A 20,703-nucleotide genomic window follows, 5' to 3' on the forward strand; every position below is an offset into this window, starting at 1 on the left:
AGCAGCTTTAAGGCCTCCAGGATCTGGATCTCCCATTACAGACTGGGTGAGTTGTTGTGAAGCAGCAGCTACAATGTGGAAATGTGATGTAAACATAACAAGTACACTCGAGTACAGCTGAGTGAAAGCCAACTGACAAAAGCACGTAAACATCTCGGCGCCCAATAGCAAAACAAGAAAAATAATTAGTTTTTCTACTTCAACAGGTCCGGTGTGATGACTGCGGACAGATGGCTGAAGGCCAAGTGTCTGGCAACAGAATATGAAAAGGCCAAGAAAGGAAACTGGGAATGACGCTTCTGCAAATAGAGTGTTCCTCTGACATGTGCTTGAGTGGGATATGTGTTTTTTTTTCTTACAGTTACGCTTATCTCTATACAGCTTTTGCACCCATTAAAGGTATCTTGAGAGCTTTAGGCTTTAATTGTATGTGATTATCTCATCTATTTACAATAAATTCTTGGTAAATATTGGTTTTATACTGTACAAAAAAATAGGATCATGTGAAAATGGCTTACAAAAAGCATGATACATATTTTCTGTTTTTGTATTCTCAGGACAAGGCTTGCTGAGGCTCATTGCAGAGGATCACAGTCATCGTGACTTTCAATCTGCCGTATGAACTTGAGACTTTTTTTTAGCATGCAGATTCACATCTGTATGTTAACACTAATTATGTATTAGATTATTTGTTTGTGTCTGGAAGGAAACACTGATAAGACTCGACTTGACTTTGATTTGACTTGAAAAGACTTGACAGTTTTTATTTAGCTGAATTGCCTATTTGCATTATTGTAGATACTGAGCATGAACAGTTAACGTTTTGAGACATGTGTGTGCAGCCCAGACTTTAAAGACAGACCTAGAAAACACTGCAAGACAGGATTGAGCTCAAAGCTTGTTGAAAGCATTTTCCCAAGCCTAATATTACCAGACCGTTTCTGATTCAGACAAGACAGCTTATGAATTGACAGCTTTTCATGACAGAGCTTCATTATTCTGTTCGAGGTCCCTCACTAGTTCAAAGTCAATGTAACTCAACCACAGCAGAACGGTCTCTCCTTCTCTTTAATCAACTGTGTGACAAATGCAATCCTTCAAGATCAGGCAAACAAGATGGTGTTTTTCCTTGATGATACTTGACGTTTGAACAATTTCAGTCTTCTACATTAATGGATGTATTAGTCTACACAATCCACATTTGGCGAGTAAATATACTAAAATAGTCATGTGTTGCAGGCAGACACTCAGGCCGATGCTGGGCTGTAGTCCAATGTCCAAAGTAAATATTAGTACTTTTAAAATAAATCTCTGTAGAATAAGTAAAGGTTTTTTACTGTTATTTGATGGTAAGTGTTTGGCAACTTTTGCTACCAGACTTTTTACTGTTTTTTTACAGTGTAGATGAGACATTTTGTGCACTGTTTAACTTCTTGCAATGCATAATACATTAAAAAGAAAAAAAACATATATTCTCTACTTTCAGTTGTGACTCTAGACACCAAATTCTCAAAAAACTAATGTCATGTAATGTTATGTTAAAAAATCATTTTGAATTAGGGTTAATAAAGCAGAGTTACCCCCAATATTTTTGAATTAATTAGTAAAACGTCTCCCCTCCTCCTCCCTCTCTCATTCTGACTCACTGCTGTTAGTTTACATGCATTCATTTATCACTGTATCACCACAGGAACCGGCCTTATATAGTCCTGAACACCAAGGGAGGAGGAGGAGGAGGAGGAGGAGGTCTGAAGGCGATGAAGAGATGTTTACTTCAGCTGTCAGCTCACTCAGTCTCCTCTGCTCTTGAGGAAGCCCAGTGAGGCCAAAACACACACACACCAAAACACACACACACCAAAACACACACACACACACACACACACACTAGCTTTCAGGCTCTATTAATAGACGTGAGAGCAACAGGCTGTAAGAGTGAGAAGAGGAGGAACAGTAGTGATGAAGATACTGGGATCATATGAGTGTTTTTATAAATACACATCATTACTGTTGTGTAATTATACTGATATAATGGCAGCAGCAGAGTAACAGGGCTGAGCTTTCACTATACTGGAGTGTCTGCAGGTAAACGGCGTGCAGAGACCATCATGTACAGTTAATAGATTTATACACATGACTCTGACTGACATCAAAAGGCAAGAAGAAGAAGCTGCAATAAACTTTCCCATAAAGCCATAACTTTATTGCACGTGTCCCAAACACAGCAGCAGGTGTTCATACCGTAGCAGCATTTAACACGTTGGAGAGACAAGAAACCCAAAATATTTACAGTGAACTCTTTGCTCTCTGGAAGATAATCAAGACAGCTGTGAGAATAAATACGAGCACCACATGTTTACATTTTCAAGTGGTTTTAGTGTTACAGCAACTGAACTAGGCTTGTTAAAGAGTAGCCTCATAGAGAAAAAAGTTTTTTTTTTCCACTTTTTCACACTCTGGAGTACACTTCTACATCACTGCTGCACAAAAAAAACAAGATTTACAGCTGCTAACTTGCTCTTTAAATTTAAAGGACCAGTGTGTAGGATTTAGTGGCGCCTAGTGGTGAAGCTGCAGATTGCAACCAACTGAATACCCCCTCTGCTCCTCTTCCAAGCACGTAGGTGGCCATGAAACTCACGAAAAATACTAAAGGCCCTCACTAGAGCCAGTGTTTGGTTTGTCCGCTACTGTATAAACATGTAGGGCTGTAGTCTCCTGGTCGACTGGTCGACTGGTCGATTAGTTGGTCGATATGCTCTCGTCCAACTAAATTCTCATCGGTCGAATAATCTCCATGTTACTTTCATAAGAAGAAAAGTGCTACATCAACGGTCTTCCAGGATTAATCCATTATTTCCTGCGGCAGGAGGGACAGACTAACAAATTACCTGTGAATTACAATTACCTGTATTCAAAACACTCCCCGCTAGGCCAAAAGATATTTTTTTAATGCCAAAAATAACCATGAATATCGGTAGCGTAACTCCGTTTAGGAAAAGCTTAGCGATAAGTTCTCAGTCTGGCAATAAATGTACAATACAGACTCCAGTGTTAACAGTTAATAAATGCTAAAAAGTCAGGTCTGTTGTTTCCTCAAGTGCTGGAAAAGTGAAAGGGTTAGCTCCAAAGTTAGCAACAATAGGTTAGCCTAACCTGAAGAGGCAAAACGGAGAAATGTGAGTTCAGCCCTAGAAACATGGCGGTGCAACATGGCGGCCTCTGTAGAAGAGGACCTGCTAGCTATGTAGATATAAAGGGCTCATTCTAAGGTAACGAAAAAACAAGATGATTCTTATTTTCAGGTGATTATACACTAATTAAAACATACTTATGAATATTATATTCCATTTCTGCCAATAGATCCCCTTAAATCTTACACACTGGTCCTTTAAATTAAACACTTACTGGGCTGAACAGCTCAGTGTTCATCGTCTCTATTAAAATTATTTTTTTATAATAGTAGTTATTTTTTAAAAAGTATTAGAATTGCTTGTAATTAGATGCCATCTCATCCCAGATATCAATTATCTTTACTGCACTTTTACTGATGATGCTTTTGCACCTCGTTATTTGTATTTTTGTTGTATTTTATTGCTAATTTCATTTTATACTTTATATTTCTTATATTTTGTACTCATTCTTATTTATTCTTTGTAAACACATGTGAAGTCTTAAATACAAATGCACTATTTGAGGTTGACATTGTTCTTGCATAATGACTAATAAAGTTATTGAATCTTGAATCTATATAAGCCAGTTTTGGAACAGCAAGGAAAAAAAAAGTCATAAGCGGCGTCTAAATTCTCTCCATATGTGTTTAGATTATCTCAAATCAAATCAAAACAACTTTATTGTCCTCAGCTTGCATGACAATGAACAGATATCACATCATATGTCACAAAAACGACTGTAAATACATTTAAATACACTATATTAGATGCAACGTGTAAAAAAGCATGGAATTACTAAAAATGATTTGAAATAATTTGAAGTCCAAATTCCATTAATTACTAGTTTAACTGTTAGGTTACACTATAGTGAGCAGTAAATTAAGATTTTGGACACTTAAAAATCATTTCCTCTCATCACTAACAGGTCACCAGTCTATAATTTTCACACCAGTAATAGTGGGACCATTAGTAGGAAGTAATGGACATACTGCAACACTTTTTTATTCTACTGTTGGAATTACATAGTGCATAAAGTTCACACTCGGTGGACATTTTGACTTGTCACAGCAGGAAATGCACAGGTGCAACTAATGACATTAATTATATCCCAGTACACTGAGAATGAACCAGTCAACATGATACCAGTGTTGTATTACTGGAGCACTTAAATGAATTGCAGCTTTAATTAAGAATATTAGTTACACCTGCGTTAATCACAGTGTCAGCAGGGAGGAAGGTCTATTAATCCTTTATTGCAACAGGATGAAAAAGTAAAAACTTTCTGCTTTCCCGCCAAGAAAATGTGTTAATGTCAAACTTTTTAAAGACCTTTTCTCATTGGGATAAATATTTGTCCTTCAGGGCCACTTAAACCTTTTCAGCTTGATTATTTGGAATAACTAAAATCCAAGTCTAAAGTTTAGACAGTGTATAAAACTGGAATATCAAGCTTTTTAAACTCACTTTTGTCCCTTTTTTATTCTTTGATATATTCTAACAAGAGATTTCTTTATATAACGTGTAAATATCCAATAAGTTATCATACTGCATAAATTTAATACGTTTAATAAGTTTGTGGATGCTTCTGATGTCATTATAATAACAAATATCTTGCTAAACTATTCACAAACTGCACGTTTTGGCTTGCTGAAGTCAAATTAATCAAATCTGTTGCCAGATTTTCACCATCTGCTGTTTTTTTTAATCATCTCAGAACAACTTTTTAACAAAGTTTGCTTTAAAATTATCCCCCAAAATGGACGTACATCAGCAGTAGATGTTTTCGATCAGAGTTTTATTCCCTTTAAACATATTTTCGACACAGTTCGAAATGACTCAGAGCTCCTTTGAATCGGTGCGTGTGTGTGTGTCTGCTGGCAGTGGGAAACCTCCCTTTAAATCCACTTTACTGTCACACATCCTAATGATATCATCATTAATGGTGCGTATTGTTTGGGAATGTGGGCTTTCTCCGGCTCTGGGAGCGTCTGCAGGCACATACTGTACTTCTTTGTCTCTCGGGATGGGATAGTTTTCCTTTTTAAGGCAGGTTAGTCAAAGCTTTCCCCCCCCTCCCTCCCCACCTCCCCCAATGGATGCTTTCATTAACGACCTGCGCCGCCTCGCCATGTGAGGACGATTTGAAAGCCACCGTCCTCGCATTGTTATGTCATGAGATCACAGAGGCAGGAGGAAATTTGCTCATTTAACTGTGTGACCAGGATCCAACAAGTCCTCTAAACTAATTGGTAAAAGTGATGTTCGTCATCGCCTTCTGAAAACGACCCACGTGAGCATTTTTCTGCTCTGAAGCTCCTTCCAAAAACAGTAAAGACTCATTCATGACTGTTTTCTGATCTAACTGTGTTTGTTTAGATGATGGTTACAGTCAAAAACAGATTATGAGATCATTGGTTTAAAGAAAACATTGATGGTCAGTAGGAGCGTTGCACCACTAACCCAACCTCTTCCCAGACAGACATTAAAGGATAAGTTCACAGTTTTTCGAGTGCTTCTTAAAACAACAGTCTTGCTTGCTGTAATCATTCCTCCTGTTCATACCGACCATTAGATTTAAAGATTTAAATGTATTTATCTGAAGCTAATATGAGTTATTGGTTATTGGTGCTGAACTACAATGAGATTTACTGACACTAAGAGGGAGATTTGAACTATAAAGACTGTTATGTTGGAGGATATTAACTTCAGATAAACTTTTAAAAGCATTTTTTGCACAGATTTTGTCCCCCATGACTTAAATTGGAAAAATATATGCCAAGTATGAAGAGGAGGGATGATTATAGGGACCAAAACCTTTTTTGGTGTTTATTTAAGGACCTGACTGTTGTTTTAAGACAGATTTGAAAAACTGTGAACTTGTCCTTTAACACTACATGAGTTTATAGACTTCCTGTTAGATCACCTTGTTACATAGATGCTGTATTTCATTACAATTGTTGAGTAATTTGTTCTTTGGTATCTGGATTTATTACTCAAACTGTCCTTCCTGGAACACATTTCATTGTCTCGCTTGTACCTGAAGAAAACCTGACGCCACCATCACTGTCCCTCGCGTTTCCTGGGTCATGGTTGCCGTAACGACTTCTGAGAGTTGTAAAAGAAACTGTCTCATAGTATCATAAATTGCTGATATGATTCAAACTCATTATTAAAACTGAACCTCTTGGATTGTTACTCAATGTCTCACCTGTACTTGAAGCAACACACCAGTATGAACCCCCAGTAACACCACATTGAGACAGAAGCTGATGATGAAGAAGGAGAAATGAAGAGGATGAAAGGGGGTTTTTTTGTGTCGAGAAAAAGGGGGAATAGAAAGATAAAAGAGAGGGAAGTAATAAAGTGGTGAAGAAGGAGAGGAAGGGATAAAGGGCAGATGACAAAAAGAAAATAGAAGAGGGAGACAAACAGAGACGTCGAGACATACATGGAGAGCAGTTCACAGGGAGGGAGGGGTGGGTAAAAAAGCGAGGGAGGGGTAACTACAAATAGCCAGGGGCAGTTGCTTCTTCTTCAGTGCTCCTCTCTGCTGCAGCCCTCATCAGGCTTTCTGTCTCCTCCATCATGGCCTCCTACAGCTCCTCCGCCCAAAGCACCTCCTCCTACCGCCGTACCTTCGGTCAGGGCACCTATGCCTCACCCACCCTCAACCGCTCGCTGCTGGGCCACATTGGCGGTGGCGGCGGCGGCCACTCCAGCTCCAGGGTCTACGAGGTGACCCGGACCAGCGCGGTGCCGTCCTACCGGGTGTCCTCCAGCTACTACGGCAAGCCAATTTCAGCCTCACGAGTGTCTATGGGGCGCACGTACGCCGGCATGGGCGAGACGCTGGACTTCAGCCTGGCCGACGCCCTCAACCAGGAGTTCCTGACCACGAGGACCAACGAGAAGGCCGAGCTGCAGCACCTGAACGACCGCTTCGCCAGCTACATCGAGAAGGTGCGCTTCCTGGAGCAGCAGAACCAGGCGCTGACGGTGGAGGTGGAGCGTCTGCGCGGCCGCGAGCCGACACGCATCGCCGACTTGTACGAGGAGGAGATGAGTGAGCTGAGGAGGCAGGTGGAAATCCTGACCAATCAGAGGTCGCGCATAGAGGTGGAGCGGGACAACCTGGTCGACGACCTCGACAAACTCAAACAAAGGTGGGAGGAGCAATATGGTGTGTGTGTGTTTCTTTAAGAGGGGTTTAAGTGTGTTTGTGTCTATATAAGACATGTCTGTATGTGTGTGCATAAATGTATGTGTGTGAATTGAGAAGGAGTCGGTGTGTGCATGTGTGTGCATGTGTGTGTGCAAAAATGACAGAAAAGTAGAAAAAAAAGGGCAAAAATTCAACGAAACCGCTGACTTTAAGAGTAAAATCAACAGTGAAAGCCAACAGGACGATGCGGTTAAACGGTGCTGACAAAGTGTGAATCAGTCAAGCAAAGCAAGAAATATCTGGATGATTCACACCGACCACATGAAAGCGAGGGAACGTGTGGATGGAGTGATGCATGAATGGAGGGATGAGATGATACACAGACATTGTGTGTGTGTGTGTGAGTGTGTGTGTAATATCATGTCTGCTCAATTTAACCAGCCGTGTGGGAGATAAGTGTGTCTCAGCTGGCAGAGTTATCTGTTGTTTGTTGTGGTTACAGGAGGTATTTTTAAACGCTGATACATGGTGTTAAAGGGCCATTACAAGTGTTTTTACTGGTTTTTGGCCATTTTACAAATCACATATTTACGTTGCAGCTTATGATTTTGCCTGATTCAGTGTTTGAAGGCTCACATGTCCTTTTTGCTAAGAATCTTTACACATAAATAAACGTTTAGGACCATTTTTAAAACTTTTACATAGACAATCATGAGTATTATCAGTTTTTAAGTAATCAGTCATAAAACTCATCTCAGCATCTCATCAAATACACGTCTAACTCTTTCATTTGTATTGTGAGTCTGCCAGATCAATATTTTAATATTATATGTACATAACAAAAATGTTCCTTATGTTTAAAAGGGTATAACAACATCATAGAAGAGTGAAAATGTATTTAAAGACCTTATAGCTGCAACGATTAGTCAATAAATTGATTAGTTGACTGACAGAAAATGAATCGGCATCTATTTTGATCCTCATTTCAAGTCATTTTTCAAGAAAAACTCTTTTATTCCAGCTGCTCAAATGTGATTATTTTCTTGTTTGAGGACGTCACCTCAGGCTTGTGATCACTATTTTCTGACATTTTATAGACTAAATGACTAATCGACTAAAGGAGGAAAATAACGGAAATAATCGTCAGTTGCAGCCCAACTTATTTATCCATAGCTGTTGTGTCAAATGTCAAAAACCACTACTACCAACTACCACTACTAATATTTATACTATTTTTAAAAATTGATTTAGCCTTTATTTAACCAGGTTTGTCCCACTGAGATCAAAGATCTTTTTTACAACAGAGACATGGCCGAGAATAGCAGCAACACAGAGTTTCAACAATAAATAAACATAAAAGCACATAGATTTGAGTAACATTAAAATGATCAGATAAAACATTTCAACACAGACAATCTGGACTCAACAGATTTCACCATAGTTTTAAAATAAATCGTTCAGGATTACAGTCTGTAGATTGTTGTAGGTGCAGAAAACCTTAAAGCTTTCTTTCCCAGCTCAGTTCAGACTTTGGGAACGACAAATTGTCCTGAGAACAGAGATCATAATTCCCATATTTCAAGTTTAAAAGAGGAGATAAGTAAGTAGGAATTAAGCCAAGAATGGCTTTGTAAATAAAAACATACCAATGACTCATGCAGTGCACATTAAGAAGGCCAATTCACTTTTAAGTACAATGTTGAATAAGAGATCCACAGTTTGTAGTGAATCTCAGAGCTCCATGATAGAAGTTATCCAGCATGTGAAGACATTGAGCAGACGCATTCATGAACAACACATCACTATAATCAATGACAGGTGAAAAGGTAAACTCCACTAATTTCACACAAAAAGAAAAGCAAGACTTGTTTCTGTACTGAAATCCTCATAAAAGCTTCAGTTTTTTGTAACATACTGGATATGTACCTTAAAAGATAAGTGGTCATCAGTTAAAAACCCTACAGTAGGTACTTAAAAGTAGATACTGACTCAATTTGTTGACCATTTCTAGTAACAATTTTATCAGAAAATGCTAATCTTACTCATCTAATCTTAAGCATAAGCTTTGTTTTATCTGCATTCAGAACAAGTTGCAGTTGACAAAGCTGTTCTTGAACTCTATCAAATAAAGTTTCAGCAGGAGTGGATGCAAAGCAGTAAATGACAGAGTCATCAGCGTAGAAATGAAAGGCTGATTTTATAATAATCTGTCCAAGGAAATGTATTTGTATAGTAAATAACAGTGGGCCTGGAACTGAACCTTGTGAGACTCCCTTGTGGACTTGCAGTACCTCTGAGGTAGCACCCTCTTACTGAACAGCCTGAGTTGTGTCTGTGAGATAGTTAGAAATCTGCAATACACCCAACTGCATGTTCAGAAAAACCAATAGCTGTGAGACGTCCAATTAAAGTAATGTGATCAACGGTCTCAACGGCCTTAGAGAGGTCTATAAAAAGAGAAAGACAGCACAGCTTGTTATCTAAGGCCTCAGTTATATCATTTATGACCTTCATGGCAGCAGTTATAGTACAATGGTTTTTGCAGAATCCTGACTGAAATGTAGACAATATAGAGTCGCCTCCTTCCAAGAGGGGAATAACAAAGTCAGCTTTTCAGTCCTCTGGGTTTTTATTTATTGACAAGGTAAGTGTCATGCAAATTTAAAGGATGAATTCACAGAGAGCAAGATGCAAATCTTCCAGTTTGCTAGGATGAAAGAGATACCGTCTGAAGTTCGGTAATCATATTTGTATATACAGGCGTGCGTCACAGAACATCCCGTATTCATCATCCTGACAGGTGTCTTTTAATTAATGCACAATGTTCCTTTTCTATTCATTCAGAGTCTAATCTATCTTTCTTCTTCAGGGGGTTTCCTTCTCTGCCTCAGTCTGCTGAGAAGTAACAGTCGAAGGCCGAATCCCAGAGCTCACTTTTATTAACTTATCCACACCTGTCGGGAACCGGCGGTTAAACATGTTCACACGAGAAGCAGAGAAGACTATCATATTGTGCACTTAGCCGTAAGACGGTATAATATAATCTTAAGACAATAAACATAAGAGCATAAGCTTCCATTTCAGGACATTTAAAGACAGGCTCTAAGTTATCTGGACCAGCTGGTTTTCTAGGACTCAGTTCTTTTAGAGCTCTAATGACCTCTGTTGTGGTAAAAAAGGGTGAAGTTAAAGACCTGAACATTGCCAGTGGCCCTGTCGTTAACTGGAGATACTCTCAGTGTTCAACAAGACACCAGAGGAAATAAAATACTACCGTGAATACTTCTACTACTACTCTACATAATTACAATTAAATTTGATCAGATTAATGCAAGAAAACAAACATAAAGTAGATGTAAAAGAATAATTAAAACACGTTCCTCAAAACTAAAAGTGCCGAGAGCCTCGAATGAAAATTAGCATTAAAAATAGACGTGTGATTATAAAAGACATTTTCCAAGGCTTACACCAGTCTGGATCTATAAATATTAACATGCGTGCCGTAGAATAAATTTAGACCTGACAATGAGCCTCAAAGTGGACCAGGCACATGATAAGCTCTGATTCCTGCATCATCCTGCTGAAGTGCCTCTGAGCCAAAACACTGTGAACCCCCCAAAACTGCTTCATCCGTCAGCTGAGTCTCTGTTTTTAATCCGATATACTCTCTGTGTTGTTTAACTATGAAACTGATAAATGACGGACGACTGACGTGTGCGTGTTGCTACCCGAGTCTGACCAAAGTTAGAGCTCATCACACACACACACACACACACACACACACACATCATGTTTACACTGTGCTCTTCTATAAAAGGAGAGGAAAGAGCTCACACATATCTGAAGGATCTCTCCTAATGATCTGTCCTTTCTCTTTCTCCCGCCGCTGTTTACATTTTAAGTGCCAGTTTTGTGAGGATGCAGAGAGGAGAGAGTGCTACTGCAACTCAAAGCAGATATAAAATAGTCGCTGGAAGATCCAAGAGAGATTTAACTCAGAATAAAATAAAAATAGAGCTTTTATCTGAGGTTTTATCTCCTGTTATTGCTGCAGGGAGTTGATCCAATCTGGTTCTTTAACATTAAAACATACTTTGAATTTTCTGTCTCTTTCCCTTTGCAGGAACATCAATGTTATTCTCTTTTGCATATTTGGTCAGATGTTTCTTTGGCAAAATCATTTCCTAAACACATCTCACTTCAGATGAAGCAAACATGTAAATTACCTCTAAATGGTAACCAGGTGCTGTAGCTGCCGCCGAGGACGATGACGTCATGTCCTTCATCTTCTTACGGGAATTTAGGGGGTTTTAGCAACAGCAGGGATCTAACATCATGCAGTTAAAAACTTAATTTTTGGACTAATTCTAGTATATTTACATGTGACTACTTATAATTAATAGATTCTGGCAGAATGGAAAAGGCTTAGAAGTTTCCTGGATTCATTTGGTACTAATGAGGAAAACAGAGGATGTTAGGATATTTTATTATGGAGTGTTATGAGCAGTTATTGATTAAGAACTGGTTCATTTAAATACAATTTGCAGTATTTTTAGTGTGTGGTGGGGACAGAGGGAACAGCTCACAGCGTAAAATCCTCACTAAAGCTTTCATGTTGATCAGTGAACTAACATGTAAATGAATCTAAACTCGTTGTCCGTCTGTCCGTCAGACTCCAGGAGGAGATTATTCAGAGAGAGGAAGCAGAGAACAACCTGGCTGCTTTCAGAGCGGTGAGTCCTGCATGCCTCACTGATCCTACTGTATGTACAAGTACTCCAGTCAAACACATACACAGAAGTTCTTCATCTGACTTTCTCTACGATGTAAGACGTCGTTTTTATTCCAGTTATTATGAGAATACATGCAAAACATGTTCAAGCTTGATATGATGAGCACATTAGATGGTGACAGGTTGGGATTTGTTGGGTTCATTGGAATTTTCACTCAGTTTAGTGTTAAGTTGAACATTAATGAATAAAATTATGGTTTTATAAAACCTTAATCTAATTGAATCTGAATCTTTTCTGGTCCCTTATTGGAGCTACTGAGATTTAGAGACTTTCAACAAAAATAATCTCCTCTTTTGGTCCTTTTAATTGATGTTCTGGAGCTTTTGATCTTATTGCCCGATCTTCCTCAGTAGATGGAGTTTTCCCAGTTGTCATGTTTCCAGTTGTCATGAGAAGTCCTTAAAGTACTCTTTAAGGACTTCTCATCCATGTCAGTGGCTTAAAAGTGAAGTTTCAAAGTTAATTCTTGTCCTTCCAACATCCAGAATGAACTTTAAAACTTTAAACTTGAGATGTTATTGACCTTTGGAAATAAAGATTTCACATCCTCAGAACTTCATGAAAAGTTTGACATTGGACTTTAACTGTTCATTAAACACCTTTAACACAGTCGTGGATCAAACTCTCTGTTCTACTTTTAACCTCTGCAGGATGTGGACGCTGCCACTCTGGCCCGTCTGGACCTGGAGAGACGCATCGAGACGCTGCAGGAGGAGATCGCCTTCCTGAAGAAGATCCATGAAGAGGTTCTCTCCTCTTTTTTATTTGTCATTGCGACTGCTGTAAAAAATTGGCTTCTTCTCTGACACCTATCAGACTTTATTTACAGATTATTTACCCATGATGTGATATTTTCATAGTTTATAATATACGAATCATGAAAACTTTAAAAATCTATCACATCTGTTTAAAGATGAAGAAATCTTTCTATTTTGTCTGAATGCAGTTGGTCTGTCTGTCTGTAAGCGTCTGTTGTTACATCTGTGTGTGTGTGTGTGTGTGTGTGTGTGTGTGTGTGTGTGAGATGACAAACGAGAGGATCGGGGAAGTATACAGTTTCACGCACAAACACACAAACAAAGCTTGTAATGTTGGCAGCAGGCCTGAGCAGTGCTGCAGCAGAGCGCTGAGATCTCCCACAGCAGATGTACGGCTAAAATTACTCTGCGTACCAGCAGTTGATGTGAACTGTCTCTGAACAGCAGACGCTTGTAAGCTTAGATGTGTGTGTGTGTGTGTGTGTGTGTGTGTGTGTGTGTGTGTGTATGTGTGTGTGTGTGTGTGTGTAGCCCTGAGAATAATAAACACCATCCACTATTTTAGCTTTTCCAAAAATACAAAACAACACATAAGCAACACTTTCTCTGACTACTGCAACATGATGCCAAAGTCACCTGGTTGCTGCAGCATTAGCAGCTAATTGCTACGTGATCACTAGCAGTTTTTAAGTGATAATAGGTGATCAATACTTTGACTTCCTTTAAGTGTAAAATAGCTGCTTTCTCTCTGGCTATAACAAAATTAAAAATCAGGTTTTTTTACACATTTTAACACCTGAACTGGTAGATTTGTTGTAAATTAGGGCAGAAAGTGAAGCAAAATTGTGTAATTTGCACAAAATTCAACACATCTTCACCTCAGTGTCTTCACATAAATTGCATTTGTATGCATTAGTGATGTCTAAAATTCTCTTTTCTTCCTGTCTGAATAAACTTTATAGATACTTGTAACACCAGAAGATTGCAGAGTGAAATTTCTTGCAGTTACCTGAAGTTTTTAGGATGTTTCTAGCGATCTCATAGGGGATTATTAATGTAATCTGACCTTCCTCCTCCTCCTCCTCCCTCCTGCAGGAGATCCGCGAGCTGCAGGCCCAGATGCAGGAGACTCAGGTCCAGATCCAGATGGATATGTCCAAACCGGACCTGACGGCGGCGCTGCGAGACATCAGAGCTCAGTACGAGGGCATCGCCGCCAAGAACATTTCCGAGGCTGAGGACTGGTACAAGTCCAAGGTGAGAGAGAGATTATCGTCGGTCGCTGCTGGTTTCTTTCACTGATCTTTCTCAGAAGTTGTAAATACTGATCGGCTCTTTGAAAGCACAGCTGTGAGCTGAAATGCAGGTTTTACAGTTAAGTCAAACATGGACATAATATATTTAAATCTGACCATTAGAGCAGGAAATTAAGATACTGAGAAACATTTACCAACCAGAACTTGAACCTGCATTTAGAGGGCTTAGTACAGCTTAGTATTATGAGGTATTATTACATTATTACATAGTTAAGAATTAATTAATGAGACGTGAAAAAAGTCTAAATTAATGCGAATTTGACTTTGTCGTTTTAGTAGTACTGGGGTAGCAGTAGTAGTAGTAACACTATCTGACCTTTGACCTTTTGTCCCTGCAGGTGTCTGACCTGAACCAGGCTGTGAGTAAGAACAACGAGGCTCTGAAGCAGGCCCGGCAGGAGACCATGGAGTTCAGACACCAGATCCAAGCCTACACCTGTGAGATCGACTCGCTCAAAGGCACCGTACGTCTCGCACACACTCACACTTCTTCTCTCCTCCGTCCTCTCTGAGCTCCGTTTGACTCCAGCTTTGTTGTCTCCTCTTCAAACAAATCCCAGAACGAGTCTCTGATGAGGCAGATGAGGGACATGGAGGACCGTCACGGCCGCGAGGCCAGCGGCTTCCAGGACACCATCGCCCGGCTGGAGGCGGAAATCGCCAACATGAAGGACGAGATGGCGCGTCACCTCCGCGAATACCAGGACCTGCTCAACGTAAAGATGGCGCTGGACGTGGAGATCGCCACCTACAGGAAGCTGCTGGAAGGAGAGGAGAGCAGGTGACGCTGCACTCGGTGGTTTTTAAATATATTACAACCAGTTTTTTAGGGTTTCTGCAGCAGATTAAATGCTATTTCAAATGTAAGCAGCTGCTGGTTAAATCCTCTAATAGTAATTTAATCATTTGTGAAGCCAGAAAAAAGCTTCATCATCTTTAGACCAAATGGGATTTCACTCTTATTTGTTTCTAGAAAATTAATGCTGAACTGAAAGTAAACAGATGGACTAATTTCACTGTTGACTAGATTCATTTGTAATTGTCTTTTCTTCCCTTTTATGTCACAAAACAATATTAACTGACTGAAGAAGGGAAGAAAAACTGTGCAGAGTTTTTTTAATTGGAGAAGTTCTGTTAGTAAAGGATAAAAAGTGTGTAGGTGAGACTTTAAAGGACAGAAACAGAGAATCCAAATGAAGATAACGTGATAACAGAGATTCACTGATATTAAACAGTAGATTAATAATTTGCATCATGTTTTCAACACTCATAACTCGTCTGTTTTTATGTCTTTGCAGGATTGCCTTGCCTGTGCATAGCTACTCCACCGTGAGCTTCCGAGGTACGAACATGCACGCTGTTACCTGAACACACCACTAGAGGACTGTGTTTACAACCCACAATGCAGTTCACCTTCATATAGAGTTCTCAACACCAGATTTAAGATGCATCATTGTTTAAATGTCATTATTAACACATTATGAGTGTATCATAAATAATAGTAGTTTTCTCGTAATCTGCTTACTGGATAATAACTAAAAACTGAAAAAACAGTCTTAAGAGATTATTAACCTACTTTAGTTCATCTTTATATGAATAATATGTTTCATTCTGTCATGTTGTGTCGGTGCAGAGACGAGCCCCGAGCACCAGCAGCGCTCCTCTGAGATGCATTCAAAGAAAACCGTCCTCATCAAGACCATCGAGACCCGCGACGGAGAGGTACAACACACACACACACACACACACACACGCACGCACGCACGCGCACACACACACACACACACACACACACACACACACACACACACACACAAAGCCTTCAACATCACAACTGCAGGACATTTATCTCAAGTTTCCTTTTAGTTTAAGATTTTATGTGTGTGTATATACAGAATATTCTCAGTTATTAGTCAACAAACAGCCTTTTTGTTCAAATGATGCAACTATGACAAAAAAAGTCTCAGAATAAGTGAATTCGGGAGCATCTTTGCAGCTTTGTTGGTTAAAATTCATCTCATGAACTTCCTGTTTCTCTTCATTATAATTAAAACGAAGCAAAAACGCCCCAGAAAACAACTTTAGGTAGTAAAATCTGTGAAGTCTATGAAAGAAAGAGAGAAATATAACGAAAAACAGATTTTCTCAGCTGCTGCGGATCAACAGACGACATTTTAAACCTCTTAGTTCTTCACATATCGACTAGTTTAATCTCCCTCATTTCTAAAGCTGAACTAATGGGTTTACGTCTATATTGATCAGTATTCAGACTGGGTCACTTTTACTTAATTCTGCCCTAAATAGCCAAAGAATCAACTGACACAGAAACAAACTGTCCCTCTAAATGTAGTCTATTAAGCGGAGGTGGATAAAAGCTCTCTGTAGCTGCTATATGTACGATTCTAGCTGATTTTAAACCTTAAACATGACCTTTAACCTGAGTTTTTGATATCATTTATCAGCTGTGAGGTCTTTTTTTAAACAGAAGTATTCAAAATCTTTCCAAGTAAACACACCAACACACACAAGCAGCGACTAGTTCATCCAGAGATCCAAACATCCCGAGTGGAAACACGCTCCACCCGCAGCCTCATCTGGGGGGAAAAACACACGTCGCAGGCAGGTTGTGACTAGTCACAGTTGCTTCGTGTTACTTTTGTTTTTACATCTCTATCTTCCTGTGCAGCCTTGTCGACCGTGTTGAAGGATGGCGTGCGGCTGTTTTCGGGTTGAAAACATTTTTTCCACCTCTTGAAATAACAAAACCCTGTCAGCGCATAAAAACACACTGCGGAACATCTTATCAACACGTTCGTCTGTATCTGAGTCCCTGTTTGATTAAAACGAGAGACAAAATCTGGCAGATTATTTTAACAAGAAGGAATAAGACAGATGTTGCACTAAGAATAATAAGAAAAACTATATTTTAAACGTGCAATTAGGAAAATACTTGAAAATAATCTATATTCTTGCTGCACTGGCTGATTTCTACGTGTTTAAATTATTCCTCAAACTATGTTTTTGCCCCTATTGTAATCTCCTTCCAACCCTACATATATATAACTGACACATTTTAATATCTAGCTCACTGTTAGATCTCTGTACTGATCTAAAAACCACAAGTCACAAATATAACCGACAAGAAGAAACATCAAAGAAAAATTAAAGCGACAAGAAGAAAAATTAGAAATCAATAACATCTTATAATCCCTTCTTAGTTTATCCTCGAGCTACATGATCTTGAAAGATCATCTGTGCGGCTACAAAACATATAATTACCCAAGCACGTCTGCAGCTATAAATGTCAAAAAGCTGCAATAAATTACAAGACTTAGTTACAGATAAAAATACTTCAACAGTCCAGAAATGCGAGGATGCCTGCTGGCTGTTTATTGACAGCTCTGACTTGCAAATAAACAAACATTTATTCATGTAAATAACCCATCTGTTGACTCCTGACCGTCGTGTTTCTGCCCTGCAGGTTGTCAGCGAGTCAACGCAGCACCAGCAAGACATCATGTAACAATCTGAAGAAGAAGAAGAAGAAGAAGAAGAAGAAGAAACAATCTGTCCATCCTTCCTCTGAGCTGGATAGATGAGGAATAAAAGAAACAAAAAAAAAAAAAAGATGCACAAATAAAACTAAGCCTAAAGACTTTACAAACTCCTCGTTATGGCCTGTACTGTTCTTGTTTGTGAATTTAAAGGAGGGAACTTTATCCGGGTTTATTTATCTCTGCTTACTGATGTCTTCCAGCTGAATACAACATACATGTACGTCGCAATGGCTGCAAAAAATAATCTCCATCTCATCATTTACTGTCTATAACTGAATCCTAAAGACTCTATTTAATTTACAGATGTCTTAATAAGAGAAATCAAGAGAATCTGCGTCTTAAAACAAGACAGAATAAAGTTGCTGCACTAGAATCAAGAAAAAATACCCTCAAAGAAGTTTAAGGACTCAGTTGTAGATATAAAAATGACTTGATAAGATGGAGATTTTTGCACCGGATCACCAAAAATACAGCATTTATCCAAGAGGGACCCTTAAATAGGATATTCCAGTGCTGCACACAGTTCCTGCTCTGCAATTTTAAAGTTAAATGTCACAGAAAATTTGCTCTTTCATTCAAACCGAGCAAATCTTCCTGCTTTTACCACAAGACCGTGAAAAGGGCAGAAATATGGATTCTTCTTCTGGTTTCTCTTGCAGCAGCTTTTGTCCTGTTTCCTCAAGGTCGTTGTTTTGTCTAGTCAGTAGCGTTAGGAGAGCGAGGAGAACTATATGTGCGTGCATTTACGCTTATCGAACAAAAAAAGGGGACGCAGAGAGGACAGATAAAAAAAAAAAAAAGGCGATGGAGGAGGAGATTAGGAGGTGTCTGGAGATGAAGAGAGAGAGATACGAGGAGAGAGGTTGTGTGATGTAGAAAATACTAAGAAAGAGAAGGAGAGATGGAGGAGAGGGAGGGGGGGCAGCGATAATCCCTTGTGACTTTCAAATATTTGCTAATAAAAGTTAAGTGGATTACAAGTTAAAGCTGACTGACTTCTGTATGTTCTTGTGTCAAAGGACGACTCGCACACATTGATTGTATACAGGCCCATAGGAACACATGCTTTAATAATCATAGTTCAATATTTTTTTTTTCTTTTTTTAAAAGCATAGAGTTACTGGCCTACAAGTGATGAGATTGCACTCTCCTTTTACAGAACGGCTTGAGAAATAAATAAAAATCAGCAAATAAATACATCCGACTGGAAAAAGAAACATGTCTCAATTAAATTAGATTTCTAAGAAATGCAACAGAAATAGTTCAAATAAAACGGTAAAAATAACAAAAAGAAAAAGTTAGTTAAGTGCTGTGTTTTATGTACAAATTTCACATCGATGCACATGGAGGAGGAGGAGGAGGAAGAGGAGGAGGTGGGGGGTGTTTGGTGGGAGCCAAAGCGAAGCCAACGTGGCGGGGCAGATCATACGGGGGGGGGGGGGGGGGGACGGGACGGGACGGAGGGGTGAGATCATGCATTTCTGTTTCCAAAAAGGACGAATCAAAACGTACCATACATTCCCCCTTTTGCTTGCTGTTCCTTTATATAAAAAAAAATAAAATAAAAGGTAAAGACTATTCACATTTTCACTGTTGACAAAAATGTTATGTTTGTCCCAAAATGAAGAAAATCAATGCACATGATGGAAGGAGTCTAAGTACAAGTTGGTTTGGCCGCTAGTCCGCTTTTCTCATTCAAACTCTCTGAGCCTTAATTACACTGACATCTCAGCCTGGTTCTGTTTGTTAAAGGTGCTTTTGATGAGTCACATTTCAACCTCACTGAGTAATTATCATGATGATTATTATACTCTAAACGTAGAGAAGAAAAACAGGTTTCTCCGCTGTATTTTTAAACAGCTTTTTGAACCGATAGTCGGCAGTTAATCTGCTGCATTGCTTTACGGCGCAAAACAGAAAGAGGGCGCTGTTCTGCCACAGCAAATAGAGTTTAAGTTTCTCAGACTGGCAGGTGGTGAAACAACTGATTCTCTTTTTGAAATTTTAACAAATGAGTCAGATTTCATCAGAAGATCTGCTGCGTTGCTTTCGCTGTTCTGCCAGCGCTAACGGAGCTAAAGCTAACGCTAAAGCTAAAGCTAAAGCTAGTAAATGTCTCAATGCTTTCTCAGATGATGTGAGAGGAGTGAAACATCATCCCAAACTCAAAAACAGAAGATATTTGCACTACTTCACTCTCCACTTGCACAACGTAGTGTGACGTTTATCTGCTTTACGAACTTAACATATATTTACTTCCAGTCAACCTGCTGTCAACTCTACAGTAACGTGTCCTTCGCCTCCACCTCACTGTTACTTCACTTTTCACAGTTAATTTTGTACATATTGTTAATAGTATTTAGCACTTTTTGTATGTAGTGTTTTTAGCATTTTGGTATCACCTCAGTGTCTTTAAATAGCAAAGTTAGCCAATCAGCTATTCTAGCTGGATACCAAAATGTAGAAAAGCACCATTAAATTTATGAGGAGGGCCGTCAGCTCTACGGACTTTTGCTCAGTCCCTCTTTGCTTTTCATCAGTTGATTTCTCCTCTGTGAGCTTTTCATTCCTTTCCAGCTGATGCTGAGCTAAGGGCAAAGTAAAGGAAGATATAGCTGGAAACATTACAATTTAAACCCTTTATCGAGCAATGAGGTCGGAGATTTACTTGCTCGCTTTCGCAAGACGGTATACGTCAGTCACTTTTGGTTTTAGCAGCTTTTCCAAGCACCAAGTGTTAAAAAACAAGCAGCGACCCAACGTTAAAGCTGTGAAAATCAGCGTTGGTGTTACACTGAGTGACTAGCTAACATCGCTAACGGTTACCTAAGACACTGAAGTGATTATCAAAATGATCAAAAATACTTAAAAAACTATATACTAAAACAAACTGTAAATACTATTAATATGTAAAAAAATTAACTGTGAAAAGTGAAGTAACTGT

General features: G+C 39.1%; 1 protein-coding gene across 1 annotated transcript; it reads left to right on the top strand.

The window, feature by feature from the left end:
* Positions 1-6,664: 6,664 nt before the first annotated feature.
* On the top strand, positions 6,665-20,625 carry desmb (desmin b). The gene is made up of 9 exons (XM_042404488.1): positions 6,665-7,336; positions 12,008-12,068; positions 12,779-12,874; positions 13,982-14,143; positions 14,541-14,666; positions 14,763-14,983; positions 15,501-15,544; positions 15,836-15,924; positions 17,684-20,625. Exons 1-9 carry the CDS (start codon positions 6,759-6,761, stop codon positions 17,723-17,725), a joined length of 1,419 nt encoding a protein of 472 aa, XP_042260422.1. The 5' UTR covers positions 6,665-6,758; the 3' UTR covers positions 17,726-20,625.
* Positions 20,626-20,703: the final 78 nt, after the last annotated feature.

This window comes from Thunnus maccoyii, chromosome 24, assembly GCF_910596095.1.
Source record: "Thunnus maccoyii chromosome 24, fThuMac1.1, whole genome shotgun sequence".
Taxonomy (NCBI): Eukaryota; Metazoa; Chordata; class Actinopteri; order Scombriformes; family Scombridae; genus Thunnus; species Thunnus maccoyii.

Coding starts and splice junctions, on each gene's coding strand:
- desmb (XM_042404488.1), top strand. CDS start 6,759: ATGGCCTCCTACAGCTCCTCCGCCCAAAGCACCTCCTCCTACCGCCGT. Junction 7,337..12,007: donor CTCGACAAACTCAAACAAAG/GTGGGAGGAGCA, acceptor TCTGTCCGTCAG/ACTCCAGGAGGAGATTATTC. Junction 14,144..14,540: donor AGGACTGGTACAAGTCCAAG/GTGAGAGAGAGA, acceptor TTGTCCCTGCAG/GTGTCTGACCTGAACCAGGC.